We start from the raw sequence: 25753 nt of genomic DNA on the forward strand, positions 1-25753 counted from the left end.
TTAACAGAACTTCAGGTAAAAGGAGGAGTGATCTCACCTGTTTTGAAAACAATTGTGACGCCAAAATGCCTGTTGCTCCCTAATTCTGCAGGGGGAGGTAACAGCAACCAGAACAGGAAGGCAACTTCTAATCATATTTCACCATGGGCTAAAGAGCTGTAGACGTGCGTGACCATCCTGAACAAATGGTGGTAAGGTCCCATGATGGATGAGGGGACCTGAAAGCAGGAAACCAACAAAGTAGGCCCTCTAAATGCCTTTCCTCGATTGGGTTAGGATGAAAAACACTGCTCAATATATGAATTTAGGAAGGCTCCTAGAGCTGCAGGATAGGACCTGCGGATCTGTCCAAGTGTTAAACTACAAAATACAGAGCCTAGTTAACAGGCATGTCACAGGGTTAATGTTGGGATCCAATGGCAAAAATGCAGCCTTTTTCTGCAGTACTGACATCTAGCAGATGGTTTCCTGGCATCTTGGATAATATACAAGTTGTTCCAAGACAACTGTTATGCGTTCAGAATTTGCTGGTCCTGTACCATGCAGCAAAGCTTGCCAAAGGAGGAGGGTTGGCCCATGCCTCCTGCGATTCATAGGCCTCAGCCTCCTAGTCAGCAGCTGAGAAAGGCATGAATCAACTGCTAGGTCCAAAGAAACGAAAGCTGGCCAGCCGGACGGGGACTATCAGTATCACTGGAACAAACAAGAGGTTTTGGCAGGAGAATAGCAATAAGCATGTAACGTGGCATGTTGGAGGAATCCAACATTTCTCTAACAGTGACAAACTCCAATTTCTCCAGAGTATGGATGCAACCTTTGTTCTAGGAAGTTGCGCAGTTCCATTTGATGAAAAACCCTGAGTGAAGAGGGAATGAACCGCTTCTGAATTTGGCTCTCTTGTTGCCGATTAGCCACACTATGCTCAGGGCATCCATTGCCTTTTGGCCACACAGAGGTGTATTCCTGAGCCATTGCTCAGTTCCAGAACTCAATAGGGGTGGCGAGGAGGTTAGGGGTGGGGGAAGGGGGGTGGGGGAAGGGGGGGGGGGAGTTGGTGTCTCAGTGCTTCTTCACATAAAACATGACTGTAGCATGGTCCGTGAATACCAACACCCAAGCATCCTGGATAAAAAGGAGGAACGCACTTAGGGACACAAATATTGCCTTGTGCTCCAGTACATTGATATTGGACCCAATTGTGCTCACTCCAAATGTCATGGATCTCCTAACTGCTGATGGTGGCTCCTCAGCTGAACATGGAAGCATGTGCCATTGAACAACAATGGGCTAGAATCCTAGAAAGGGACACAGTTTGATAGATTGTGTTCCTGCAAACACCAAATAATAGCCTCCATGATCCGCTGTGGAATAGAGAGGCAAAACGACTGGGGCCAAAAGGGTTGGCTCCAGCCGGTGACCCATTGAAATTTAACTTTTCATGTCTTCAGTCTTGCAAAGGAAACTGCCACAACACAGGCGGCCAGGAGGCCCTGAAGAATCTGGAACCAAAGAGCCAAAGACTGACAGTTCGGGTGTAGGGAATAGTATGCCCAAATTCGAATCATATGTGAAACTGATGAAGGTTAGGTTCTATGAGGCAACAAGAGAAGACTTATTCTTGTGAGGCTCAGATGAAAAAAAATCCAACAATGTGCTTAGGACCGAAACACCCTGGATTGGAGAATGGACATGCACCAGCTAGTTGTGAAGGTCAAAGTATACACAAATCTCTCTAGCCTAAAGTGTGATGCGACTTGTGACATGACCCTGATAACAACCCTTAGGGCTTTACTTATGTGTTTTAGCAGCCATTTAGTGGTAGGTCTACTGTAGAAGGGTTTTTTGGTAGATAGGATTCCAATCCCATAGTGCTTGCTCTTGGGTTGCACAAATGTGTTAGTGAAACGTCGGTGTGTGGTTCAGGGAGTAATGGTCAAGCGTCATAAAACGAGCAGTTCATTTTCTGAGAACAATACATCTGGCAAGACTGTTCATATCCCTTTAATGCAAATCTGTCTATGGGGGGGCGGGGAGGGGGCCTGAAGCTAGATCATGACGCACTAAAGCGGGTTTTAATGTGACATCTTGTTCTTCAAAGATGTCAGTTTTCTAGTACCACAGACATATTGTCGTAAAGCTTTAAGCATACCATTAAGTTTGACCACGCTACAGAAGAAGTGCAGACACCCTTCTGTGAAAAGGGTGGTATTACATGCTGAGCAGCACGCAGCAAATCGACCAAACGGCTTGAATCACAATTTCTCGCACAGAGAGGACCCGCAAACAATCCTTCTCTCGTCATGCAACCACCCTCTGGAGCTCGATCCTGGTGTAGGCTCCAATTTCGCAAATTTCTCAAAACATGGCTTTTTCAACAACACCTGACCAAGGACTAATTTCAATGGATGCACATACCAAAGCTCAGACTTCAAATCACAGTAATGCACTAGTGTTAAAAGATGCCAGTCCAAATGCTGGCTACCCGCACTCTGCTGCTCCCGAGCTAGGTCAGCGCTTTAAACAATAAAATAAGAAAACTAAATATACAACACAGAAGCCAGGAACCAAGGCATATATTCCCAGAGTTATTGGAAAATATAGTGATATGCCTTATAGGTGTAAGAAAAAATATAACAAATGGTCACAGAATGGAAAGTCTCAGGGTTACCTGTATTGTAAAGTTATTACCCTACACTGCAGGCCCCCTCTTAGCAACACACGAGGGGCTTGGTTTCGGTTGGCTGCAGAGGTAGGGATGGTGCAAAGATTATTAAATTAAAAAGAAAGAAAATGGCCTGAATTTTTTAAGTTTTTCCATAATATAAATATACCAAAATCATTGCTAACATTGTTCAGTTTAAAAGGAAAGTGCACACAATTGTGCTGAGGGTGTCTCCCATTGCTAACCTATAGTCCCGTTCATTAACTGGAAAAGAACTGCGTCCCCGTCCATCACGTCCACTCATCATGACCCAGCAGTGCCAAAACATCCAAAAGCCTCCAAACAAAAAAAGACGCAATGGGAGGGCGGAACATATTTATCCCAATAAGTGACATCCAACATGTTCGTTAATGCCCTTTTGTGACAATAATAAAACACCCAGAAAATTACAAGTTCGTTTCTAGTTAACAACCTTGCCCCCTTCTGTCCCTTGCACTTGCCTTCACTTTACCTTTATCTATCGCCGTTTTCCCGTTGTACCACCCCGCCCACCCCACCCCCCTGCTCCCCCCTTTGCCCCTCTCCTTCGCTTGTGCATTACTCCCCTGTCCGTGTATCCGTGAGTGTGCAACTCGGCTCCTTTTCACTACAAAACCAACAATATTAGCGCCGCCAGTGATGCTTCATCCGAGGCAGACCAACTCTCCCATGGGACCTAGATTATTTTTGGGGCCTGGAATACTAATTTTACACAAGTAAATGGGAAATCAAAGAAATATAATATGCTCGTTTGTGAAGTGACTGGGGATAATGCTTCAGGCACGTCACAGGGAGCGCCCTTTTTTTCTGCCGCGGAGGGATCAGCCTTCGCTTCACATGCGTCACTGGCGTGCGTGACTCAGCGTTTCAGGATTACTGAGCGTTGGGATAATGCTAATCCCATTTTCTCCGAGGGTGTTGTTGCGAAGAGACATCTGCTTTTACATGGTGGGTGGGACACGTCGCAACTGTTTTGGGGAAGCTACAGCCATGAATGGAAATCTTGGGTGGGGGACCCTTCCTGCCCCATCTTTTAAAAAAAAGCATTAAAAAGAACACTTTCCCCAATTGGACCGCCCTAGCATCGGCATCTAGCGACCCTCTCGGGACGTATACATTTTTCCTGAACTGGCCTTTCCATAACTGGACAGTGCAACTACTCTATCCTCGTCTATAAACAGATCGAGGGTAGTATAAAAAAAAAACTAACCATAATATTATGAACCTCACAAAAGCATTTTCACTCATATGGGGGCTGACCAGATTCACCCATCACACAAGTGACATGTGTTTACAAAGCATGATTTTACCCCATAAGGCCAAAACGTATCACACAACACCGCTCTCCCGTTGCTAACCTATTATTTTAGCAAAAGGGGATTAGAGTTAAGTGAAGCTATAGTGACGACGTTAAAAATGGTAAACAATAACACTGGTACCTAGTCTGTTCCATGTGGTCCTCAGTCCTTAATTCCTGGTCGCCACCCAAGTGGGTCAAACAGTCAATCGCAGCAAATTCGATGTTGTAGTGTCCCAAACACGTCTTTGTTGGCTGATGCAAGGGTTGCCAGCCTCTCACCTTTGGTCCTGATGGACTCTGATACCAGCCAGCACCGTTAGATTGCCAGACAGAGGTCAGGTGTCTGACGCAGCATACACAGTTGGACTCCAGTGTACTTCAGCTTTCCCTTCCTGGATTACTTGTAAAGGCGCCCTCTCAATTTTGGGCTGTACTAGAGGTCAACCTCCCTGGGTCCATGCTTAACTTTGTCCAGTGACCCAGCCATTCTTCACCAGTTTAGCAGCACTGTCCAGGCCCTGGTCTTCAAGGCTTATTTCTACTTTCCTTCTCTTCAGGTATTACCCCCTGCTCTTCTCCTTAGAGCCTCCTCCTCTTCTCTGTCTTTCCCTCTCCCTCTTTCCTCAGATATTTCATTCATTCGATCCTGCAACTGAGGGCCCTCTTCCACTCTTCCTCCACCTGCTCTCCTCCCTCGATTATCAGGTGGTTTCTGTTCACCTCCTTTCCTTTCTCTCTGTAGTTCCATCGAGCATTCTTTCATATTCCCCTCCTTCACTTTCCTGATGTTAGTCCTCTCTCCACTGTCTGCCTCCTTCTTTTTGCCTGCCCTCTCCCACACTCGTTCCTTGCTCACCCATCTGATAGTCTTCCCCTGGCCTCTCATTTGAAGTTTCTCTTCCACCCTACTCTACTGTTTTTCACCTCCTCCTCTTCCTACACTTTCCTTCTCTTGTTCCTCCTATCCACTTTCTCCTCTTTCCTCCCCTCCAACCTCTTACAGTTCTTTCTCCTCCTGTGTGTTCTCTCCACTCCTCCAAACATCCGCTCTGTCTGGCTCGCTTTTTATACTGCAGCACGTTCGATACTTGATCAGGGAAGGGTGAGATGTGTCAAGTGTGCATGTTTCAGGACCATGCCTGGTGATTGTGGGTGCTCCGGCCAACTACAATTTCCCAATCTGAGAACGTGTGTGCCGCAGGCCGCCCCTCAGCCCTAGGCCTTTGTAATGGAAATCCAGCATCTTGAAGTCAGGTAGCACTGCCGGGCCAGGAAACTTGGTATGCCAGTGCAGCACTACACCAACATCATGGTATCTGGGATCCCTGGATAGGATGTCGGAAGAATTTGCAAACCTCTTCCCAGTTGCTTGGTGCCAACTGTTAGTAGCAACACATGGTTTGCAAACCCCAGCATTCACAGACCCACCGACAGCCTGCTTTAAAGTCCTCATGCTTCTGGTTTTCCAACTTCGTATCTGTTATATGCTCCAAGACGGGATGGAGGGCCGGGGATTCCCTGTATAATGCCTTCGGGTGGAACACTGTGCAGCTGGTCTCCACCCAAGGTCTCCCAACATCTATTCCATAGCCTCAGTCGCCCTTAACCACAACGCAGGGTGCTACAGCCATTTGTAGAGAGGTGTGCGATTGGCATTTGAAGCATTGGTGTAGATGGACACTTACAGCACTTTCTCTCCATATTGGATTTGATTTCTTTCTGAATGGCTTAAATGCCCCTCTACAGCACAATGCGGCTGCCATCCTGACTTCGCAGATGACAGCTCAGGTTGCAGGCCAAGTGCTGAAAAAACCCTTTAAAGGGTCTATCGCAGCACCTTGGGAGGACTTGCCCAGACCATAGGGAGGTCCACAGCATGCCCTAGGGAAGTGGAACATGTCCCTTAAAAAAAGGTGGAAAGTCAGTGGCCGGGTTCACAAACCTGGGGGTTAGGTTTACCTGGGGCGCAGAACCAATGGCACTTCCACGGGGCACCAAATGGCAAGGTGCTGCAGAGAGATCAGAAATGGACATAGTGCCAGGGCAATGGCTAAAGGCAAAAAACATGGCTGCTGGCCATGGCATGGGGGTACTACCGGAAGGGCCACTTTTCCTGTGGCATGGCTGCATGCCATGTCCAGGGGGAATTGGAGAGAAAGTCACTGTGCTTCGTGAGCATCGCCTGCAGGTCATGGCTGCAGGACATGCCCGAAAGGGCACTGCAGGTAGGATCTCTAAACTGCCAGCAGGCATTGTATTTAGGATCGCTGTGCCCAAGATCATTCCCAGGGGCCACTACAGGTAGGGTCACTACGCTTAAGTCATATGCACAGGTCAATGCCCATGTCCAGTGGTTACTGCAGGTACGTTCTCTGTGCCCAGCGCACAGTCAATCCATGCTCCTGGGCCAGCAAACTGGGTCGTAGTGCCCGAAGCATGACCAGGGCACGCTCCAGTCATAATGACCCATGGGCATACAACAATTTTTGGCAAATATACTGAACCCAGGACATAGTCAAAAACCATGCCACAGTATGTCAGATTGGCAAAGAAGTGCAGGTAGGGTGGCAGTGCCTGGGATAAAGCTGTCCTCTGCTAGTACTGAAAGAAGCAATGCCCGAATGGCAAAAGTAGAACATTAAAAATAAATGAATTGAAAAAAACTCCAAGGGAAGTTATTTTTTATATGGTTACTTAAAACCCCCTTCAACTTTCTTTAAAAATAACTCTTGGGATGGGTACTCTATCTGGGACATAGACAGGCCATGCCCCAAACACCCTTGGCATGGAATCTGGACATTTCCTGCAGATGCTGTTCATAGGGCTACAGCACATGGGACTATGCCTCAGATGTAGACAACTCTGGGCATGTGTGGTTGCTTAGGAGGACATAAACCCCAACATGTTCGATGTACCCAGTGAGCCAACGCCTTATGAGGGAAACACACTAGCAAATGGTCACACGCCGTGCCCATTTCACTGTATTTCCAGGACATGTGCCTAGTATCCAAGGAGTGGGACTGTGCTGATCATTTTTCATAAAGCCAATGGTAATGGTATCAATGATGTCACATGATCATGAGCCCTGCATGGTGGGGGCAAGTTATGGCTTTGTTGGCTAGCGGAACTGGTGAATGGAAGAGGTCTTTAGGTAGTCATACATTTCCTTTAACTCAAGGTTGGTTCTCTGAATCTATGCACATACACTTTCTAAGGTACTCACAAAACAACGGGGGTGCTCGCTTGGCTCTCCCTTTTAACATCATTGCTTTTCCAACACATGCCCCTTTACGTCAAATGACAGCATTTAAAATGGTTGTTTTTCAATTACTTTCCCTTGCTTCAAAAAGTTAATCAGTGTTCCCTGTCACTACATCACACAGGGCAGTATTCACATATTAACATAGCCATGAATAAAATGCCTTCTACCCAGGAAGCGTCTACCAAACACTATCCTATAGGCGTGATCTACCCTTACTTGGCTTCCCAAGATGCCATGTGCAAATCTATGCACCGAGGCTGCATGTTCTGTGATGGCGAGGGGACCTTCTTGCATCCCCAGTGAGAAATCCACTTCTCAGAGAAGCCTTGGAAAGGGACTGCAGATGCTGTAGAGGTTTTATTTTGGGATAAAATCTCTTTCTGCCTCATAAAAGACAACTGCATGCTCTTGAACGCTTGAGATGGTTCGTAAGATACCGCTTCAGAGGGTGCAGTTAGAGAACGCAGGGGCCCAGTCATGTATGGACCACATATGAAGAGGGTGAAAACAGGTTGTTTCGATCCAAAAGGGGAGGCCAATGACCCCATTCTAAATGTCAGAATGCAAGTATGATCTTTTCAGTTAGGCATTTCTGCAGCTGGAGACCACATCATGTATATAGCTCTGGCAAAAAAGTTCGTAAGGAGTTTGTTGACTTGTGATTGTGGAGGGCTCTTTTCCTTCTACTCGCCAAAATGGCAATTCTTACGTAACCTCAGGTGGACGAAATTATGAAAATGTATCCAAAGTAGCCACATGTTTTTAGATCATAACCTGCTAACACAGACAATCTATTGATTTGGATCCGATTCCACTCTCGCTGTACCCTTCATTTTCCTTCAACCCCTAACCCTTCGCCCTGCTTTCCTCTTTCTTGCACAGTCACTTCAGTCTAATGCATAGATCACATATGCCTTGGCAGCCTTAGCACCTATCCCTGATGGGTGGATCAGGGAAGCTTAAGCACGTCCAATCCAACCGGACGCTAAGCTACATTGGACTGCTTGGCCATATCCCATATACACCTAACGTGTTCTACCAGATCTGCCAGCTTAAATATACCCCGACATAGTTAATTCTGCACTTCTTCCTTCTCGAACTGTAGGAGACGAGCCAACCCTGAACACTCAGCCCATCGCACTGCCTTTCCTTACCTACCCCCTGACGTGCACTTCCTGTTCCCATTTCCTCCAATTCCTTCTCAACCCACCTTGTCATATTCCCACCACAGACGAACATCTGAAAACCCTGGCCTGGGAACCACATGCCATCATGTCCACTGGCACAAGGCTCAGCGCTGGAAGACCACCAATGATGCAACGGACACCTTCTCCATCCCTAGCAATAGCTCTAATGTTCCCCGATAACATTTGCCCGTCCACGATCTGCGGGATTCCTGAGGTGGACAACTGCTGATGGTCCCGGCCTCCCACAGCTCACTGTGCTGAGTCGGGAGAGAGAGAGATGACATCACGATAGCATGTAGAAGGAATGCAGAGAGAGAGCGAGATCCTCTGTACAGCTGTGAAAGCAGAGGATTCCGTTATGAGGAGAATATGGCTTCAGTAAACTCACCAGTGGCTGGAAAGTTAAGAATCCGGCAGCAAACCCACTGTGGATAAGAGCACGGGCACAGTCCAACCGCATGATCTTTCCGTCCATTGTGAAATGACTTTAACGGAACTTGGCAAATGCACCAAATGTGTAATGACTGATTCTAGCTTCTTCAGAAATAGGATTCATTTAATTGGGATCTTACCTTGCGTGACCAGCCTCCAGAAGAAGCCTCCCTCCAGCCAATGTCGTCGTCCTCCTCCTCCTCCTCCTCCTGCGGAAAGGTAGGCGTCCACTGTGCTGGTGGTGAGCGAGAGAAGAGCTGGAGAGGTAGCTGCAGACACTGCAGGGTAGTGAAGATTAGGGCCTCCTGCAGGCGCCAGCGCCTATGCTTCACTGGCGTCTCCGTCATCTTGTCTGGGTGCTGCAGGGTGGGCATGTGGGTGGGTCGGTGTGAAGGTGAGGTGGACAACGCCTGCTTGGCAAGAGTAGAGGGCTGCAAAGGATCGGTGACGGGCAGGGCAACCAGTAGAACAAGGGAGCCAGGTATATAGCAAGGAGGGGCCAAACGGACAAAAGGGAAGGTAAATGCGCCAATGGGGATTGTAGGCCAGTGTTTTGGGAGTAAGGGCAATCCATCATGGGAACGGGGTGTTGTGCAAAGAGAAGGGCGTTTCAGAGGATAGGGCGTTTCAGAGGATAGGTTACGGATTGAGTGAGTTAGTGAAAAACACAAGTCATGAGAATGACAGAATGAAGCACAGAAGGCGGTGATGCATAAGCATACAAGAGAAAAGAGTTGATTGAGAAAGGAGAGAGTACAGTGATTAGAAAAAGCGTATGGGAAAGAGGATAAAAGTGACAATGAAATTGGGGGAGGGGGAAAGAATGAGGCGATGAGAAGGGCGGTGCAGTAGGCAATGGTAAGGAGAAGAGAGGGACCGTGGTGGAAATAGATAGGGGATAAGGAGGGGAGAATGAAATGAAGAGGGAAGATGGAAGATTATTTTGTGAACCAGATGAAAGAGAATATAGAAAGAATGGAAGAGAAAGTAAACACAAGTACCAAGTTATAAGGAAAGTGATGGAGATGAGAGAGGGGTAGAGTGCAAGCATGGATGATAGCAAGGAACAGTGAGGAAGAAAATGAAGAAAGGGTGTTTACTCAACAGGTGAACGTGTTGGTGGGAGGGAGGGAAGGACAGAGATGCCAAGAGACATTAAAGAAGTAGAATGGGGAATAGGGAGACAGGAGGCCACATATAAAGGTAGCGACAAAAATCGGTGAAAACATTAGCCGAGCAACAGAGAGGAGGAAGGCATATGTGGATAGAGAGAGAGATAGAGAGAGATGTTAGTACGTAGGAAAGAGTAATGGCACATGCATGGAATACATGGTTTGCTGGCCTCATGAAACAAAGGTATCATGAATGCAGATGCCCCTTTCACATCAGTCACCCCTCCTTGTGCTGCCTAATCTCCCTCCCATTTTAATGTAGAATTTCGTTAAAGTTAAGGCTGGTTACCTGGATAAAGGCGCTTAGGTTACAAAATAGGTGGGAATTCAATTTCTGTAGAGTAAGAATGGAATTGTGTGACTGTCAAAAGTTTGAACTCCTAGAAGGTAACTGGCCTTCAGATAAGCCTTAGGATAGCTCCGCTTGGGTTCCTCTCCTTTGGGGCAGAGTGAAGCACCAGTGACGGGGCACAACGGCAGTATGAGAGAAGACTGAAAAGTGTTTTTGTAGGGGACGGTTGTGTGTGCTCCTGAAATATTGTGTCATTCTGCTTTTGCGTGGAGCACTCAGATTTAGCATTTCTGCTGACTCACTTGGGTCCCAGGGCTGAAGATGTGTCTCTTGAGGAGGTTAGGCTGAGGAGTCGTTCTTCGCTTGTAATCTTTGTTGTTTGAACCAGTAGTGGTGTGAGGTGTTCATGGAGGAGGACAATGGTGGCTAGTCACCCATGAGTCTGAGGTGCTTCTTTATGCTTTGCACTCAGTGGGCTTCTTCCCCTGCTCCTATGCTCCAAGAGGCCCATCCACCCAGGAATCACTTAGATCCGGAATGTCCCTTGTTGTGAAAGAAATAAAACCACCCGAATCTCCCAAACAGAGTGAAACAAAATTGGTCCTAGACTGATACTAAATTTGTGCTGCCAAAATGCACTCCAGCGTGCTGAAATGATATTCCCAGTATGCTGCCGTACTGCCCCCCGACATGTTCCCAACATTCCGACAACGGAGTACCAAATTTATTTAGCATTCTACCAGATGTCCCTAGTATGCTGCCGCAATGCCCCAGATGATACTGCCAAATGGTCCCACTCTGACAAACCTTCCCGCAGTACGCTAATAAACAGGGTCCAAATGGACTACCAGACTGTCCCTGGGCCTGCTGCCAACCTGTGGGTAATGTGAGGTAGCAGAGGATATGTTAGCGAGGATTTATTTTGCAAGTGGCTCCCTGTCCCTGGAGCCAGGAATGTTCTGCTCATCTCTGACCTTGGCTGCGAGCACCAACCCTGGACAATATGCTGCAAAATCTGTTTTCCTTTGTCCCTTATTCCGAGGCCTGTGGCTTCATGTAATTCTACTATAGTTATGCTCTGATTTCTATACGTCTATATTGTATTATTTTCCTTATGGGTTGGTGGTACTTGGTACTTTCAGGTTCCTTATACGACCCTGTAGTTCTATATGATTGCAAGCTTGCTCTGAATCTCTTGCTTTTTTGCATTTCTGCATTTGAGTTTTGCTAATGAAAAGGAAAGGCTTCTGATAGTCTGTATATGTATCTGTCCTCTATCTAAAGAACTGTGTAAGCATGTATTTTGTGTCTGCACATGTGTTTCTGTGTAACTTTGTGCAGGGATGCGAGTTTGTTTTGTGGCCAACGTTACTATGTCGTGGTGTCTCTAATGACGTCAGCACAGCTAGATATTAGTCAACCAGGTCCGGTGTTGAGGCACCTGTATCCACGAAGACGTCAGCTGGATAAAGTTTGAATGGTTGTCTGAGAGAATATCTCTTCCCCCCTCTTTGAGGCTGGCCAAACAGCGACTAGCATCTTGCATTCTGGCTCTTCGTGCCGTCATGCCTATAGGTGTTCAGAGGGGCATTCTATGGCCAGAATGATTGTGTCAGAGGCCAGAAGCATCTTGCCCACAATGCAATCTCAGCTCTGCATGACTTATGCTAATTTGCTGAAACGGGGTTTTGAGGTGTGGGAGTCAGAGAGTGACTATCAAAAGAGAAGCACGAGTCCTCCAGAGAAACAAACCTACCAGAAATCCTTCTCATATAAGTATGCCGTCACAGTGATTATTTGTTCATTGCCTCCTAAATAATGTACACAAGAATTGTAAACGCTGCAGCTGTCGACCAGAGGTCACAATGAGAAATTAGGAAATATTTCCCTAGGTAGAGAACGTGTCATGGAAGGTAGAACAAGTCTGATTTGCATATGGTCTTTTCCCTTTTGTAATGGCTTGGCAGGCAAAGAACGATGGTCTGGGGGGTTGCCCAGAGCAATGCCAGTGGTTAGGATTAATTCCAAACCTTCCAGTCATCACTTCTTGTTTATCATAAGTATCTTGAACTTTCCAGATCCCCCTCAGGCAAAGTAGTTCCTTGACTTAGACATGACTGCTGCAGCAAGCATTCTTGGATACAATATTAATTTCACTGCCTAAACTTGAGCCCAAACTTTACACAAAGTGGCAAGACCTTACTCTGCTGCCACAATCTTTCTCGCAGTTTAAGATATATAAAAAAGAGGGTTTAAGGCCAGGAATCACAAAACTATCAAGGGCTACATTGAAACAACCTGTTTTTGTCAGTTCTATGTAATACTAAAAAGCGTGACAAATATTTCTTGCACATGTTTCAACTTTAATTCTAATTATTTTCATATAATCGATTTGTCAATTCCATTATTTTCACAATATCTGCGTTAACTACTAGTCATAAAAGAGCCCTCAATGAGCATTGTGATTTTTTAAAAAAATGTGGGAACCAAACCAAGCACTAGAATTTAAAATCTATGGGCCTCATTCTGAGTTTGGCAGTGCGGGAAAAAAGTGGTGACAATTTTCTTAACACTTTTTTGCATGGTAATGGAATTACCTCCATTTTTCCTGATCCGCCAAATTACCCGTTTTGGCGTAATTACCAGAAGCAGAATTCACACACTGGTAATTAAAAAGATTTTTGAAAGGAAAGTTGAAGATTTGCCTACAGCATGATTATATAGGTAAGTCCACAAAATTACCTCCAAAAATCTGCAGAATTAACCCTTGGAAATTCCACCAGTGGTAATTTCACCAAAAATCCCCATGGGTACTAAAACCACCCTACCACCACTTGTAAACCCACAGGACCAAGTGACAGTAACGGTAACCGATTTTGGTGGCATTTCGGCAGATTTACCGTCAATACACCATCAAACTCGAAATGAGGCCCTATGTGACAAAATCTCCTGCCCAGCTCTGGGGACAGCTGGTGGTGTGAGCAAGAAGGAGCTGAGTGCCACACCCAGCTTGTGGATGATGGGTCCAAGTGTTGTATGGGGAGGGACCCCCAATCACTCCCACTTGGTCCCTGGCCAAGGGCAGAGGACCATCACAAGAGGCAATCTAGGGACACAGTTAGGAAGACATGCCCTCAGGTGGGAATCTGAAATAGAAAGCAATCGGGGTCCCAATGCTTCCCCTGTCCCCAAAGACAAGCGCTGTATGCAGTCACAGAGCAGATCAAGTTTTAGACACTGCCTTTAAGGGAGCAAATCTCGAAGAATGAAAAAAAAAACATGTAGCAAAGTAACTAAACTTCTTTGACAGCAGAAGCAGATACCAGCGCATACATCAGTGACACACTTCATTAGTGGTACACCACATATTCCTACGGCAAACAGCACACATACAGGGAGTCCGCGTAACAAAGTGATGCTGGGCTAGTGCGCAAATAGAGAGAACCTAAGAAATGCCACAGGTGCGCAAGCACCCGACATCTTGTGAATGATAAGGCATGCAGAGGCAAATAATGCACAAACTGTAAGAAAATTGAACATTTTGCCATGGCGTGTCACTGGCGGAGAAGGAAAGTGACGTCCATAGAAGAAAGAGTAGTAACTGCGAAAGATGAATCTTCGGAGGTTGATAGACCCACGATCATTATGGTGAACAGTTCGAAAGCTAGAAGAGAGAAACCTCACTGCCTGTTCAAGGTAGATGGGAATGGAACCAGAGTAATGGTGGATTCAGGGTCGGTCTTAAAATACTGCCCATTCGCGCCTACAAAGAAATGATAGGAAAAAACAAAGTGGAAGTTCAGAAGACAAAACACCGACCCATGGTATTTGGAGGTGCCACTGTACGTCTGTTGGGATACATAAAGGGGGATATACAATTTAAAGGTAGATTGTAAAGAGTGTATTTTTCAGGGGAAGCATGGCAATGCTAGAGTGGGATGACCAGGTGAAGTTGAACATCAAGCTGCATCCCGGCACAGAAGACCAGAGTCTCTCCATAAGAGCAGGAGGAGCATCACTGTTCACAGAGGAGTCCCCGAGGTTGTACTCAGAAAAACTGGGAAGGATAAAGAACCATGTACATAAGATTCAGCCGAGAGAAGCAGCAGTGCCAGTCAAGCAGATAGCCGGGCCAGTTCCAGCCACGGTGAGAGCTGCATTACAAAATCAGCTTCTTAAGATGGTTAAAAAAAAAAAAGGGCACGATTGAGATGGTGGAATCGTCGAAATGGTTCAACGAGTCAAGGCCATGGGGCATCCAGAAATAATGTGCATGAAAATAAATGCCAGGATCATGTATGTAAACGTCTTGTGGGCAAATCAAAGCTGGAAAGGTAGACTGGACTAGAGGCATTTTGCAGAAGGTAGAGAAGAATTGAAGGCACAGTTGTTGGTCCGAGTTAAAGAATATGGTGAGGCATAGGGTTTCTAGGGAAAGTTTGAACTGAGATCATTTTACTCCCTATTTCCTGAGGGAATAAAACGGTGTTTTCCATTTCCAAGGGGCAGAGGGGTATTTTTTTTAGAGACGTAAAATTATATTTTTTACTCAAAACCAACTTTTTGGAATCCATGCTTCTTTGCACCAAGTAGTTCATGCAGATTAAAAAATGCTTTTTTCCACAGCTGTACCTCAACATCAAGTGCACCACAAGATATTTCTCTCCTTCACCCCTGCCTTGGAACCATTCAAAGGTGGATGACAAATTCCTACTTAAAGATTAATCCTAGCAACACTAAATGTGCACCCCTGCTACCCCCGACCCCCCACCAAGCAGGAAGCCGCTCAAAGGTGGCTGGACGAAACGAGCTTGCAAGTTATGAACCCTTAACTGACCCACTCTGCACAATCCCTACACTTCATTGTGGAATATAATCTAGTTTTCCAACAACACATAACGAAAAAGGCTCAAATGGTTTGGTATCAGGTCACTCTACTCTACAAGATCAAGCCCTTCCTCTCGTCCCAGGAGAATGGTAGTGCAGGCTCTAGTGATCTTGCTTCTATAGGGGACAATGCTCCCCCCCCCCCACATTCTCCCCCTGCCCACTGTTAAAGCAGGCCACCACACTGCAGCTCGCTTCATCGTCAGCTCTAGGAAATGTGAACACAACATGACCTTGTGTGAATTACACTGGCTCCCCATGCCGGCTAGGATCTGGTTCAAAACGGTATGCCTGACCTACAAGGAATCCACCGCCGGTATGTCTGCCTACCTGATGGCCAAAATAAAAACACCATCATCTTGCAGTAAGACTGGAAACTAGACCGGCTTGCAAGGAGAAAACTAGGGAACAGTCCTTCTCATGCTACGCTCCGGCACTTTGGAGCTTCCTCCCGGTGGCATTCTCGACTGCTCCAAGTCTCCATCAGTTTAGGAAAGAACTGAAGACCTGGCTCTTCCAACAATGCCCTGGTGTTACCAAGATTCTGGCTCTCTCATGCACACCCCTCAGTGCATAATACTGTGATCATGATTACTGTTTACCTGATGATGTGTTAAATTCTGCTCTATGACCTGTAGAGCGCTCTGTAGCTCCTGAGCTAGGGTTGCGCTACAACAGTGCATAATAATCATTAAAAAAATAACTTCAAACGAGGGTATTAATAGTAGAGCTCCTTTCTACGGGATTGCCACTGATTCAAGCATATCCGTCAAGCTGTATGCGATATGCAGAGGTGAGGGGACAGGGTGCCTAGGTGTTCTATATTTACTGTGTTTGTTTTATTGGCACATTTTTACTCCCCATTTGTGTTTGTTGAGAGTAACAGCCTCTGGTTATGCGCTTATCTGCAGCGCCGGTGGAGCACAACATGTTTAAGAAGCTTTATGTGCTACCCCTATAACTGGGGTGACCTTCTCCAACCCAAAGGCTGTAATAGTAGATATTGTGCATCACGGAGCCAAGCAGAGTAGCCGCATACCTAACATTGAAATGCAATGGATCACAAAAGGGGGCAAATATTCAGCAAAAACATCTGTCAACAAGACACTGAAGCAGGAGGATAATGGGGGAGATTATGGAAATAGAACAGGCAACCCCCAGGATCTTAGATGAAGGTGGAAACGATTCAAGCAATAACCACAGATTCTGCGGGGCTGCACCTGACGGCAATGGACAGGGGCCTGAGTTAACATGCTTGAGCACAGTGAGGTCCTTTAATGAGTTTCCCCCAGGACATTACCACCCAGTACAGCTGAGGAGGCTTGCGAGTATTGGTATTAGCACCCCAGGTTTACGTCCGTGGGTGCTGATGTATTTAAAGCAACGACCAAGTGATCTGTTTCAAACTAATGCTCACCCAACATGGTAGCCATGCACATGGAAGCAAGACTCAGAACAAAGCCCCACTTCCATGGCAGCCCAGGAGCGGTGTGGCTGTGCCGCAACACATATAGGTATGCAGGAGGCGAGAAAGGGGAGGGCAAGGAAGAGGAGGATGCAGCAGGGACACCAGTGAGATGGGAGAAAGATGGCAGGCGGGCACCAGCAGTGGGGAGATTACTGGGATTGCGGGCTTGGATCATGAGATTCAGCCGGTAAACGGATTGGCTGCCAAAACCACCCAGGTGCCAACTAGATTTCCGTACTCGTGATCCCGGTTTACAGATATATTATGTTCCAAAAAACAGTATCCAGGGCAATCGCTTCAGCAGATGTGGTAAATTAGTCTTGATCTAGTCATGTTTAATTGGTTTATAACCGGTATGGGGGAAGAAGTCTCGAGGAGGTAATGGACATTAACAGGTTTTATAAATGGGGTTCAAGAACTAATTGCAATATAGTCCATTTTAAAGACAGTCGGCAATTAGGGAGTGTGCATTTGGGCTTGTGAATGACTGTTTGCTATTATAGGTAGCAGCATCAAGTAGGTTAGGTTATTCTGGAACCATAATTCAAGCTCTCTGATCTTCCAAGTCCCTTTGGCAGAAGCCCCCCATGCATCGAGTGCTTCAAAAGCGAGAAGGCTGGGTGCAGACCTCAACATCTAGTCTGGGACTTCCAGGAGGCCTGTCGCAGTCTAAAAGCTCTTGGGAAGTGGCTATTGAATGGTGGAAAGGAACAGGAAAGCAGCAAGAGCCCTAAAGAAGCGAGACCACTGAAGGACTCGGGTAAAGGGGATACGACACACACAAGAGACACTCACCTGTCGATCCATGCCAGCAAAGCTGATGACCTGCTTGGCCACTTTGGCGTAGGCCGGGTTCATCTCCAAACTGATAAGCCGTGCTCCGGGCCCCAGAAGCTTTCCAATGCGCACAGCCGAGTACCCACAGTAGGTTCCTAGCTCCAACACAGTGTGGGGATTCGTCTCGAGCACCACCCGGTCCAAAATCTTACCTAAATGCAAACCATATTTCAGTTACCGCTACAAAGTGTCAACCAAACAAAACTTGAGGCAAATTGTGAATGAGCATCCTCTTAAAGTAGCAGTCACGTTTATCAGGTCACCACCTTTTCGACTAACCAGCACTTTCTCCACCTTGCTCACCACACGCAAACTCACACTAGAAAAACACACATGGCTTTCAGAAGACCCTCTCCCCAGACACCAAAAACACAACTCTAGAGCTGGGGTATCCAGAAGACTTCATTCTCCAGAGTGATTAGGAACCAGCTGAGGGATAGGCACAAGGCTTCTGTCCCCGGTACTGATGGTGCCTTCCAAGGGTTTATGGTCTTTGCATCGAATTTTTTGCATCGAGGGACATTTCCATCTATTTTTTTGCATTGAAAAAATGTGCATCAAATGCATATTTTTTTGGGGGGTGGTGCATATTTTTTTTGGGGGTGGGCGGTCCCGCCCCCTACTCCAAGTTTTTTACCCTTTAAAACCCACAACAAAAATTAACCCTTTACACCCCCAAAACATGCATTCGATGCATATTTTTTCGATGCAAATCCCTCGATGCAAATGCATTTGATGGAAAGGTATTCGATGCAAAGTCCAGATACCCTTGCAAGGAATATACAAGGGCTTCTGTCCACAGCAATGCCATTCAATCCCTTGTTCTGGGGATATAGTGAGGGGCTTTGTTCTGCGGCACTGTTATTCTTATCGATTATACAGAGCCCTTTGGCTCTAAGGCTAGTCAGTCGATCACATGTCCTTGGATACAGCGGGGTTCAGTCTCAGCGACATGGAGGGCTTTGGTCTCCCTTCATAGACCTACACCCAGGATTAAGGACCTAAAAGTCACTCCATGCCCTCGAACAGTGTCTACCTTTCTGATCGCCCACGTTCATGGCCCACTCAACGGTGCCACAGAAGTGGTCAATGGTCTCCACCACACTGGCGGCGTCCCCGCGGGTGCCATTCTTTTGCAGGTATTCCAGCATGCGCTCTGGCCGTGTCTGGCCAGTCGTGACGTCCAGGAACTTCTGATACCATTTATCATGCCACCAGAGTGCCCACGGGCCATCAGTCTTGACCCAGTGCCGCACCAACATAATCACGAAGACGAGGGCCCCGGATACGATACTGACCAGGTACAACATGGTGCGGATACCCTGTAAAGGGAAGAACACAATTATACATCCCATCACAAAAGGTCTCACACAAGCAGCAAAAGGACAAACTTCGGTCACATCACACAGCACAGGGACCAGTAGTCAAAGCAAACGCTGCTTTGCAGTGGTAGAAGTGTACCAAAACAAGTAGTCCAACTGTGACCTGGGCGGGGAGAAACGTGCAACACATTTGTCAAGGGTTGCACCCATGCTGCTTGACAGCCAGTTGAGTTGAAACAGATTTCAGTTCAGCTGTAACTACTATTGGGTGTTAAAGTGGAAAAATGTGCTTTAACTTCACAAACAGTCCGGAATGATAAAAAAGGGTTGCAAAAAGTAGTGAAACTGTTAACAGTAAAAAAAAAAAAGTAGTGGAACTCTGTTCCTAACCGTTCCCGCTCACTTCGACAACTGCTTCTTTGTGAATATGCTTCGAACATGCTTGCAATACAACGCGTGTTTTATCGTATTAAGAAACGTACACAATTATATGAAATAAAGAAATATCCAGACTAAATACTTGAAACTAAACAAACAGGCTGCATATCAGTTGTTAATCTATGAAACGGTTTTAAACATTTATGGGGTCCTGGGCCCTCACCATAGGCTGCCCGAAGCTAGAATTGAACATCTGTGTCTTGCGATGGGTGCAGTACCGCGATTAGAGTGATCGGTTTTGAAAACTAAAACACTTATTGCAAAACTTTTCTACCACGGTATGCTGCAGAGCAGAGCAGGCTTATTTCAGCACCCCCTCCGCCCCCCGCCAGCCCCTGGGCATTTGTTAATGGGCGAGGGGCAGTGTCAGCTAACCAGTGGAATCCCTGTGCCTTCCTCAAGGGCAATGCTGGGATGGTCCGGGGATACCAGTGCACCTCCTCTGGGCCTAGCAGCACACCGGGCCACCGAGACCAGCCCATATCCTATCCGCAGGCACGGTACTTAATCACATCACTAAGGTAACCCCTTAAGTTGTGGGATAGTAAGCTTTGTTATCCGTAGCTTGTTAGAAGCCATAGGACTAAACCATGGCCATTCTGACAAAGTAAATAAAGGGTCCGAATTTGCAATTGCATGAGCTGTTCATCCCTTTGTCACCGAGCGGAAACTGCTTACACTAGTTGAATTTGGGGTTCGTTAGCAAACCATGAATAACTATAATAGGCCTTTTGATTTCATCGTCCGGCCAGTCAGATAGCACAGCGAGTAGAGCGCTCGCTTGGACATCCGTGCAGAGCCCACCGACCCGGCATGGCCAAACTCAGCCTTTCACCCTTCCGTGGCCGATAAATCAGCGCCACACACCGTGGCCAATAACCAGCGCTCAGATGCCCGAGGGTTCGTAGCGCTATATAAATGCTAAATTCTCCTCTATCGGGGAAGGCAGGAGTTGGTATGAGCAGATTTTAGTTGCATGCCTAATGCACTTTTGACAGACAGCCAGCCAATGCAGACATGTGCAGTCCGATGATATTCTAGTTATGCTCTGGACTGTTAGTTGCCAAGAAAGCACCTACGATTGCCACCTGCGCTGCAACTACTTCAACACTATACATATACACAAATGCCAGCAAACGCTTCCCCCAAAAACAATCTGTGCACGACTACATCCTGGCATTTGAAACATGCAGCGTGGACTTTCACCAGCATGGCATCGAGCAGAATGCCAATTTACCTGGGTGACAACTAGAGCCCGGAGTGTTTGCTTCCTCAAGGAAAAGATGGACTCATCCCCAGACTGGCGCATTCTCATGACACATTGGAACATGTGGTTGTGGGATATTGGCAGTTCCAAATGAGGCTTTTTGGCTCTTCTTCTGGATTTGTACGTTTTAGATTTAGTCTACAAATACCTCATCTGACCACTGGTGTGTACGTGTGTGTATGGGGTTTATAAGCGCAAAGAGAATGCATGCATGGGGCTTACAAGTAAGGTGGGCAGGGAATTGGGGCATGGAGCGGGATCCCGAGGTACAGAAGTAGGTCCTTCCTGGAATGTAGGAGGGAGTGTAGGGTGGAATCTTGTCTGCATGGGTAACTTATTCCAGAGACAGGATGTGTAGCAGAAGAAGGCCTGTTCCCAGTCAGTGGCGTGGCTTGGTGGCGAGTTGGCATCTGGAAACTGTATGTTTCTTGGCCAGGTAGAGAAGTATTTCAGTTGTGACTTGTAGGTGACGCAGGCTGCCTTAAACTTGATAAACGATTCAACGGCTGAAATGGATGACTGTGGTCCTCAGATTTCAAGCAGGCCTTCCTCGGAACCAAAGGTTCTTGTCCCCATAACTCTTAGCAGGTACCTCGTGATAATGTCAGAGTTTCTAGATTGCCCCTTTACTTCATCCGCCAACTCACAGATGCAGATTTCTGCTCCTTGTGGGATGGAAAGAAGGAGAGAGAGAAAGAGAGAGAGCGCAAGAAAGAGAGAAAGAGAGAGAGCGCAAGAGAGAGAGAAAGAGAGAGAGCGCAAGAGAGAGAGAAAGAGAGAGTGCAAGAGAGAGAGAGAGAAAGAGAGAGTGCGAGAGAGAGAGAGAGAGAGAGCGAGAGAGCGAGAGGGGTCAGGTGGCATTGTGAGCTAGGGAAACGGGACCCGTCTGCAAATGGCCAGGGATAGGAGTGCAGGGTTGCAGATTGCTTTGGTTTGTAAAACCTACTCCATTTTTCCCACTGACTAACCAGCTCCCCTCTAAGATCTCCTGCCACCTTATACTAGACATACTACCCCCCCCCACAGACAGCCATTGCAGTCCTAGCCATTAGCACACCAACACTAACTAAACCATGACTAAGCTCTCCTCTTCTCCTGCAAAATCACAGTCTCCCACATCAGTGGCTAACCCGACCCAAATCACTGTGGTATATCAAATCTTGGGATCTATATTCCCTCTAAGCTGTGCGGATGTGCGCTTGCCCAGCTTCCCTCTGGGTGCCGCTCAGAAAAGGATTAGCAGGGCACAGAGATGCTTACTACCGTCTCAAGCATTCCTAAGGCACAAGCCACACAAGTGACCTACCATTTGCTTTCTCGGTTTTGAAAGGTAAGTTACACTAACAAAGTTTCAATATCCTGGTCAAAGCCGGTTTACTATTTTCCACTTGGTAAGAGTGTGAGCTTTTCCCCCACTCTTACCAGTGTTTTGCCATGTGTATTTCATCTGTTTTTGGGATTGTGGACTCTGGAGTACACCAATTCAGTAGCCCCACTCTTTTGTGTGTTACACAGCACCTTCCGTGCAGTAACACAGGGTTGTCTTTTAGACCTCCCAGTACCTTAAGAGGTACACAACCCCTTCCCAGTACCTTAAGAGGTTTAGGACCCTCAAACAGCATGATGGTACCCCTTGGGCTACCTGGGTGTATGAATGTTTGAAAAACCTAGATCAGGGGTCTCCAACCTTTACGTTAGCTAGAGCTACTTGTAGCAGAGGCCAACAGTGGGGAGCTACTAGCGGGCGATATCGGGGTGGGGATATTTATAAACCTCAGAATTTTTACCAATATTTTTTTGGCTCGATTATTTCCCCTCTATAAACAGATGGACTAACATATGCCTTCACGAATATATTAAGAACTTCAAAAACGTCTTTGTTGCATTATTATTTATTAGTAGCTGTCTCAAAAAGACAGATATTTGTTGGATTACCACACAAATATCTTGTAATTTTTGTGCCCCTTCCTTTGCATTTTATGCAGGCTTTCTACATGCTAGGCACACTATTGTTTTCCAAATGTGCATTTCACACTTCCAAAAAAAATAAAATAAAAATAAAAAGTAATTTCCTAATTGAAAAATGCTGCTTGCGTTCACAAGTTTTCTTTGACATTTTATTTTTGTCAGACACCACACATACTCCGCTATTTGCCGGTAAGATAGCTCAGCGGGTTGAGCACTCGCTGCTGCGATCTGAGCGTGATCTGCAGGTTGCAGGTTCGAATCCCAGCAAGTCCAACTCAGCCTTTCATCCTTCTGAGGTCGATAAATGAGTACCAATTTCGGTTGGGTGATATTGTATGTAAATATGTGCTCTGTAAAGCGCTTTGGATTAAGGCGCTATATAAATAACACATCATTATCATTATTTGTGTGCCCCTCTGTGTTTTAGCACAAGTTATATTTATAAAAATGTTATATGCTTGTCAAACTGGTTAATCACAAATAAATGCTTCTGTTATGCTGACAGCAGTTTTTAGGAAATTAAACTGTGGGTTCATGGGTGCCAATTTTTGATTTTCACTACAGGGGCAGAAATATCCCCACCTCAGCCCTGAATATAAGCAAGCAACCAGCCCAACCCATACCCTGGCAAACACATTGCATAGCACTTTTTTTATAAGGCATTGCAAAAAGTTTTGAATATAACACATCTCAGCATCTGTCTGTCAACCTGCTGAGCTATTGTCACGCTCACCTGATTCCCACGGAGGCGCTGGTCTGGCTTCGAGTGCTGATGAAGCGCAGGACTCTAAAGATGGCCTCACTGGTTTGCAGGAATATTCCCCTGTGCGTGAAAAGGGAGTATTACCTACTGACGGAACAATGCTCAAGTCTCCCACTCCCTTCCAACCCTCCATGATACCCTTCCTTGATTCCCCGTGAAGTCTCACCTTAGGGTCTGGAAGGATGAGTTCTCCATCCTGCTTCTGATGCAGGGGCGCGTTGAAACCCAGTTACTTCACTGGATTGAGGTTTGATGGGAGTTCAAATAAGCTTGACTATTCAGGTAAGGCACTGTAAGAGTTCTGTAGCAAGTTCAAAAGTTCAAGCTTAATAATAATGTTCTTTGTCTTATTGCAGCAAGCACTAACGCTTATGTCTTCTTCCCCTTAGGGGCCGGGGTTCGGAATGCCGGAGATATGGCGCCGACCCGAAGTGAAACGTGCAGTTCCAGTAAATGACAGGTAAGTTCTGGATGAGCGTTCGGGTAATGTCTTTGCATTCACTCATTCAATGTCTTTGTCTTTTTTCCCCTTAGGGGCCGGGTTCCGGAATGCCAGGATGCGGCAGGACCCGAAATGAAATGGGAATGACCCAACAGGTAAGTCTTAGAAGGAAAATGAGCTTTTCCTATTCCCTTCCTTCTCTCACCTTGTGTTCTTGTCTTTTTCTCTCTAGGCTCTGGGAAGTGGCTGCGGATCCGGACGATCGCTGCTGAAGATGGAAATGCCCTGGAAAGGTGAGTGAAATGCAGCGCTGCAGCGATCGAAGCGAAATGCTTTTAAAATGATGTCTTCCCTTTCAGGATCGTCGGTGTGAAGTCTCCGTGATGCAGCTTTAGCAGGTAAGGTCTTCTTTCTCTCCCAATTCTCTCTTAGCAGGTGACCCAGGATGCTGACAGGCGTGGCTGAAGTCCAGATGCAGGAGCTGACACGGTGAGCGTCCAGCTGCGAGGAGCAGAACAACGCGAAGCGCGAGTTGCTGATCGGGCGTGGTTTAAATAGCTTTGGAAGAAGTTCCAGGTATCCTTCCACCGATCAGGTATGTATCCTTCCCCGACCACACCCAGGGGAAAGTAGTTCCACAGGTAAAGTAGTTCCATTCAGGCCTCAAGAGGGTCTGGATATAGCAGCATGGTCTGCATCAGGTAAGTGCACCTTAAAACATTTGAACACATGTCTAGCTTTATGAGCCTGGCGCCTAAGGCGCCAGGACAGGGGTCCAACATGAGCCTGGCGCCCAAGGAGCCAGGACTGTGTACAAAGGGCCCCAGCTTGGGCCCGCTGGCACTTCCCTGGGGGAAATGATGCCTGCCTCTGGGGTTGCTGGGTCGAACCTGGCTCCTTGGAGGTAGGCATCATGACAGCTATCCTGGTAGGCTTCTACTGTACAGCGTGTCTATGGATTGCTTAATGTACTAAAAGTGGGTGTACCTGTGTCATGGAAGTGATTTAAATTGGAAATGTACAGTGTGGAATTTGGAAAGAAGCCACATGAAGGAAATTGCACCATTTTATAAATATTATTTTGAACATTTCCAGGCGAGCGGTAGTGTTACTGTGATATTTTCATTATGTGGTCCCAATGATCCTGATCCTGCTCCAGCCCCTCCAACATCTCTGGCAAACAAGAGCAGCTTGCTTAAGCAAGACAGTGTCGTGGGGGCGCACAAGGCCAACTGTGGTACTACAGGCGGCCTGCAGAAGCAGAACGTGATACTGACATCTGTCAGTGGATTTACAAGCAGCTCCAAGTGGCACAGCAGCCAAGCTCTCTGGGTTCGGATCCTGAACACGGAAAATAACTGCAAAGCGCACCATTAAATAATATAACTTAGGAAAATGTTTATTTTTCAGTATCTTCAGTGCGGTTAAGGGTTACAAAGTAAACTCATATGAAGGTTTGAGGAATCTTGTAATGTTGGAGTTTATTTTTGATGCCTGCTCCCCTGAGCTTAGACAGCACTTGGCTGATTCAAAGGCGATAGATAGATCCTAAGACGTTAGCTAAGGCTGCTGACTTGTGGGTTGCCAACAGGGCTACTCACAAGGATTCTGGGGCAACTCAGAAGAAGGATGAGGGAAAGCAGCCAAAGAAAGACAACAAGGAGAATTCAAATAATTCCAATCCAAAAGAGGGCCCCAAACATAACCAGGGTAAGCCACAAGGGAAGCCGAATCAGGCTAGTGTACCATCTGGGCCCAAACCAGATGGAGGTCAGAACAACCCTATATTCAATAGAGCATTTGGTAAATGCTTTATTTGTGGGTCAACTGACCAGGTGAAAGGAGATCCCAGATGTAAGGGTAAACCTTCAGGGGCCCACACTGTCCACACTTAGCCTTCTCCCAGGTGGATCAAGTACCTATAGCCAGTGGAAACTTTCAGTTACTAGCTGATGAGCCCTTGAGAGTCTCCGCTAGTGTTTCTTTAGTGTCCTTGGGTCTTTGGGGACAACAGA

General features: G+C 46.6%; 1 protein-coding gene across 10 annotated transcripts in view; it reads right to left on the bottom strand.

Moving 5' to 3' along the window:
• Nucleotides 1–25753, bottom strand: part of LOC138569489 (catechol O-methyltransferase-like) — a 399903-nt gene that overhangs the window by 21054 nt on the left and 353096 nt on the right. For 8 of the 10 annotated variants that reach the window (XM_069647500.1, XM_069647505.1, XM_069647499.1 and 5 more), the window contains 3 exons: nucleotides 18575–18860; nucleotides 17497–17690; nucleotides 9023–9313 (listed from right to left, as the gene is read on the bottom strand). In XM_069647500.1, the coding sequence (XP_069503601.1) occupies nucleotides 9023–9313; nucleotides 17497–17690; nucleotides 18575–18860 (771 nt within the window). The remainder of the gene's footprint in view (nucleotides 1–9022; nucleotides 9314–17496; nucleotides 17691–18574; nucleotides 18861–25753) is intronic. The other 2 variants (XM_069647508.1, XM_069647509.1) reach the window with 1 other exon arrangement.

Source organism: Ambystoma mexicanum, chromosome 2q (genome assembly GCF_040938575.1).
Source record: "Ambystoma mexicanum isolate Mex_15411 chromosome 2q, UKY_AmexF1_1, whole genome shotgun sequence".
Classification (NCBI taxonomy): domain Eukaryota; kingdom Metazoa; phylum Chordata; class Amphibia; order Caudata; family Ambystomatidae; genus Ambystoma; species Ambystoma mexicanum.